The sequence below is a fragment of the Chlorocebus sabaeus genome, chromosome 17 (assembly GCF_047675955.1).
Source record: "Chlorocebus sabaeus isolate Y175 chromosome 17, mChlSab1.0.hap1, whole genome shotgun sequence".
Taxonomy (NCBI): domain Eukaryota; kingdom Metazoa; phylum Chordata; class Mammalia; order Primates; family Cercopithecidae; genus Chlorocebus; species Chlorocebus sabaeus.
This window is the reverse complement of record NC_132920.1, coordinates 30,934,502-30,939,601: the sequence shown is the minus strand read 5'-3', so window position 1 is coordinate 30,939,601 and position 5,100 is coordinate 30,934,502. Positions and strand designations below refer to the sequence as shown.

At 56.3% G+C, this 5,100-nt stretch overlaps 1 protein-coding gene across 1 annotated transcript; it reads left to right on the top strand.

The window, feature by feature from the left end:
- Window positions 1–290: 290 nt before the first annotated feature.
- LOC103221779 (patr class I histocompatibility antigen, B-2 alpha chain) lies at window positions 291–3,624 on the top strand. The gene is given in 10 exon segments (XM_073005827.1): window positions 291–416; window positions 547–816; window positions 1,061–1,336; window positions 1,912–2,187; window positions 2,292–2,408; window positions 2,850–2,882; window positions 2,989–3,014; window positions 3,017–3,036; window positions 3,200–3,249; window positions 3,252–3,624. Coding segments are annotated over 10 exon segments (1,218 nt in total). The 5' UTR covers window positions 291–343; the 3' UTR covers window positions 3,329–3,624.
- Window positions 3,625–5,100: the final 1,476 nt, after the last annotated feature.

Genomic DNA, 5,100 nt, shown 5'->3' with positions numbered 1-5,100 from the left:
CTGGTTTCCACAGACAGATACGTGTCCAGGACTCAGGCAGACAGTGTGACAAAGAGGCTTGGTGTAGGAGAAGAGGGATCAGGACGATATCCCAGGTCTCGGGCGTGGCTCTCAGGGTCTCAGGCCTTATCTGCATTGGGGAGGCGCAGAGTTGGGGATTCCCCACTCCCCTAGTTTCACTTCTCCCAACAGTGTCGGGTCCTTCTTCCAGGATACTCGTCACGCGTCCCCAGTTCCCACTTTCACTGGGTGTCCGATGTCTAGAGAAGCCAATCAGCGTCGCCGCGGTCTCAGTTCTAAAGACCCCACGCGACCAACCGGACTCAGAGTCTCAGACGCCGCGATGCGGGTCATGGCGCCCCGAACCCTCCTCCTGCTGCTCTCAGGGGTCCTGGCCCTGACCGAGACCTGGGCCGGTGAGTGCGGGGTCGGGAGGGAAATGGCCTCTGCGGGGAGGAGCGAGGGGACCGCAGGCGGGGGCGCAGGACCCGGGGAGCCCGCGCGGGGAGGAGGGTCGGGCGGGTCTCAGCCTCTCCTCGCCCCCAGGCTCGCACTCCTTGAGGTATTTCAGCACCGCCGTGTCCCGGCCCGGCCGCGGGGAGCCCCACTTCATCGCCGTGGGCTACGTGGACGACACGCAGTTCGTGCGGTTCGACAGCGACGCCGAGAGTCCGAGGATGGAGCCGCGGGCGCCGTGGGCGGAGCAGGAGGGGCCGGAGTATTGGGAAGAGCAGACACGGATAGCCAAGGACGTCGCACAGACTGACCGAGGGACCCTGCGGAACCTGCGCGGCTACTACAACCAGAGCGAGGCCGGTGAGTGACCCCGGCCCGGGGCGCAGGTCACGACCCCTCCCCATCCCCGACGGACGGCCCGGGTCTCCCCGAGTCTCCGGGTCCGAGATCCGCCCCGAGGCCGCGGGACCCGCCCAGACCCTCGACCGGGGAGAGCCCCAGGCGTCTTTACCCGGTTTCATTTTCAGTTGAGGCCAAAATCCCTGCGGGGTGGTCGGGGCGGGGCGGGGCTCCGGGGACCGGCTGACCGCGGGGGCGGGGCCAGGGTCTCACACCCTCCAGAGTATGTGCGGCTGCGACCTGGGGCTCGACGGGCGCCTCCTCCGCGGGTATCTACAGTACGCCTACGACGGCAGGGATTACATCGCCCTGAATGAGGACCTGCGCTCCTGGACCGCTGCGGATGAGGCGGCTCAGAACACCCAGCGCAAGTGGGAGGCGGCCGGTTGGGCGGAACAGATAAGAGCCCACCTGGAGGGGACGTGCGTGGAGTGGCTCCGCAGACACCTGGAGAACGGGAAGGAGATGCTGCAGCGCGCGGGTACCAGGAGCAGTGGGGAGCCTTCCCCATCACCTCTAGATCACCGGGGATGGCCTCCCACGAGGAGGGGAGGAAAATGGGATCAGCGCTAGAATGTCGCCCTCCCTTGAATGGAGAATGGCATGAGTTTCCCTGATTTCCTCTGAGGGCCCCCTCTGCTCTCTAGGACAATTAAGGGATGACGTCTCTGAGGACATGGAGGGGAAGACAGTCCCTAGAATACTGATCAGGGGTCCCCTTTGACTCCTGCAGCAGCCTTGGGCACCATGAATTTTTCTCTCAGGCCTTGTTCTCTGCCTCATACTAAATGCGTTTGAAGGTCTGATTCCAGCTTTTCTGAGTCCCTCGGCCTCCACTCAGGTCAGGACCAGAAGTCGCTGTTCCTCCCTCAGAGACTAGAACTCTGTAAGGAATAGGAGATTATCCCAGATGCCTGTGTCCAGGCTGGTGTCTGGGTTCTGTGCTCCCTTCCCCACCCCAGGTGTCCTGTTCATTCTCAGGATGGTCACATGGGTGCTGCTGGAGTGTCACATGAGAGATGCAAAGCGCGTGAATTTTCTGACTCTTCCCATCAGATCCCCCAAAGACACACGTGACCCACCACCCCATCTCTGACCATGAGGCCACCCTGAGGTGCTGGGCCCTGGGCTTCTACCCTGCGGAGATCACACTGACCTGGCAGCGGGATGGGGAGGAGCAAATTCAGGACACCGAGCTTGTGGAGACCAGGCCAGCAGGAGATGGAACCTTCCAGAAGTGGGGAGCTGTGGTGGTGCCTTCTGGAGAAGAGCAGAGATACACGTGCCATGTGCAGCATGAGGGGCTGCCGGAGCCCCTCACCCTGAGATGGGGTAAGAATGGGAATAAGGGGTCATGTCTCTTCTCAGGGAAAGCAGGAGCCCTTCTGGAGCCCTTCAGCAGGGTCAGGGCCCCTCACCTTTCCCTCCTTTCCCAGAGCCATCTTCCCAGTCCACCATCCCCATCGTGGGCATTGTTGCTGGCCTGGCTGTCCTAGCAGTTGTGGTCACCGGAGCTGTGGTCGCTGCTGGGATGTGGAGGAGGAAGAGCTCAGGTAGGGAAGGGGTGTGGGGTGGGGTCTGGGTTTTCTTGTTCCTCTGGGGGTTTCAAGCCCTAGGTAGAAATGTTCCCTGCCTCATTCCTGGGAAGCAGCATCCACACAGAGGCTAACCCAGCCTGGGACCCTGTGTGCCAGGACTTACTCTTTTGTGTAGCACATGTGACAGTGAAGGACGGATGTATCACCTTGATGATTATGGTATTGGGGTCCTGATTCCAGCATTCATGAGTCAGGGGAAGGTCCCTGCTAAGGACGGACCTTAGGAGGACAGTTGGTCCAGGACACACAGCTGCTTTCCTCCTGTTTCCTGATCCTGCCCTGGGTCTGCAGTCATAGTTCTGGAAATTTCTCTTGGGTTCAAGACTAGGAGGTTCCGCTAAGATCTTATGGCCCTACTTCCTCCCAGTCCCCTCACAGGATATTTTCTTCCCACAGGTGGAAAAGGAGGGAGCTACTCTCAGGCTGCGTGTAAGTGGTGGGAGTGGGAGTGTGGAGGAGCTCACCCACCCCATAATTCCTCCTGTCCCATGTCTCCTGCGGGCTCTGACCAGCTCCTGTTTTTGTTCTACTCCAGCCAGCGACAGTGCCCAGGGCTCTGATGTGTCTCTCACGGCTTGAAAAGGTAAGATTCTTGGGGTCTAGAGTGGGGGGCGGGGGGACAGAGGGAAAAGGTCTGGGTAATAGAGATTCTTTGATTGGGATGTTTCAGGTGTGTGGTGGCTGTTCAGAGTGTCATCACTTACCATGACTGACTTGAATTTGTTCATGACTATTGTTTTCTGTAGCCTGAGACAACTGTCTTGTGTGGGGCTGAGATGCAAGATTTCTTCACACCTCCCTTTTGTGACTTCAGGAGACTCTGGCATCTCTTTCTGCAAAGGCATCTGAATGTGTCTGCGTCTCTGTTAGCATAATGTGAGGAGGTGGAGGGACAGCCCACCCCCGTGTCCACCGTGACCCCTGTTCCCACGCTGACCAGTGTTTCCTCCCCACTCATCTTTCCTGTTCCAGAGAGGTGGGGCTGGATGTCTCCATCTCAGTCTCAACTTCATGTGCGCTGAGCTGCAACTTCTTACTTCCCTAGAGAAAATAAGAATCTGAATATAAATTTGTTTTCTCAAATATTTGCTATGAGAGGTTGATGGATTAATTGAATAAGTCAATTCCTAGAATTTGAGAGAGCAAATAAAGACCTGAGAACCTTCCACAATCCGCATGTTCCCTGTGCTGAGTCTGTTGCAGGTGGGGGTGGAGAAGGCTGTGAGGAGCCCAGTGTGGACTGGGCCTGTGCCTAGTTGCTGTTCAGTTCTTCATGGGCTTTATGTGGTCAGTCCTCAGCTGGGTCACCACTGCCCCATCGTCCTTGTCCCTTCAGTGGAAACTTGTCCAGCGGGAGCTGTGACCACAGAGGCTCAGACATCGCCCAGGGTGGCCCCTGCACATGGGGTTTTCTGTGCATTCTGAGACAAATGTTCAGAGCCATTCACCTCCTGCCCTTCTTCTAGACCTTCTCTTCTGCTCTGCTCTCCTGCCCTCTCTCCCTGCCCTTGTTCTAGTGATCTTGGTGCTGAATCCAATCCCAACTCATGAATCTATAAAGCAGAGTCTAATTTAGACTTATGTTTGTGAAATTGGACCCATCATCAAGGACTGTTCTTTCCTGAAGAGAGAACCTGGTTGTGAGTTGCAATGTGCTGGGGTTGGGGGTGCGGGGGGCGTTGCTGTGGAAAGAGGGATGGGGGAGGGAGGGCGCACAACCAGCACTGCTGAGAAAAACATAGGCGGCCTCTATCTCAGTGTGAGGGGACCTTGTGCCGAAGCTGCCACAAAACAGCACTTGGCCTGAGGCTATGTTAATAAAGATACTGCCTTTAGAATAGGGAGGTGCTCTACAGTGATCATTCATTCAACTGACCTTTGTCATTGGCCAGACATAGGACAGAATGGTTCTGCATCTGGGGAACACCATTTAACTAAAATCAGAAAAATCTCTGGCCTTTTGTGGCAAATGTTCCAGTGGAAAGAGGGAGATGATAGATACACTACAACCAGAGTAAGGAAGGAAAGTGCTAGAAGGTGGTAAGTGCTGTGAGGCAGGTGATCCAGGATGTAGGCAGTGGGGACAGGGAAGGTGGCTGTTGTACTGGGTGGCCAGTGTGTACCTTGTTGCAAAGGTGACTTGAGGAAGGATTTGAGGGACATGAGGATGTCTGGGGAAGTTCTTTCCAGGCAGAGGATCCTCCAGTCCAAATGCGCTATAGCAGGAAGGTGTCTGTGTTCCCAGAAGAACAAAGAGGCCAGGAGGGCTGGACAGAGAGAAACTGAGGTGAGGTCAGAGGTGCGGCCAGAGCAGGTGGGCTTGAGGGGAATGGGGTTGGATCTGACCTTTGCTCTGAGTGGGATGAAGAGTCAGAGGACAGTTTTGAGCAGAAGAGGGCCATGATATAACTTCTTTTTTAAAAGGATCTCTGACTGCTGTGCTGACAACAGAATTGAGAGGTGAGGGACGAGGGAGGCAGAAGGAAAACAGTAGAAAGCGAGTGCAGTATTCCAGGCTGGAGATGTCGGTGACCTTGACTAGGAAGTGAGAAGGGGAAGGAGTGGGAAGTGAGGGGATTCTGGATGCATTTGAAGATGAACTCACAGCATTTGCCAATGGATTGTATCTGTGGTGTGAGAAAGACGA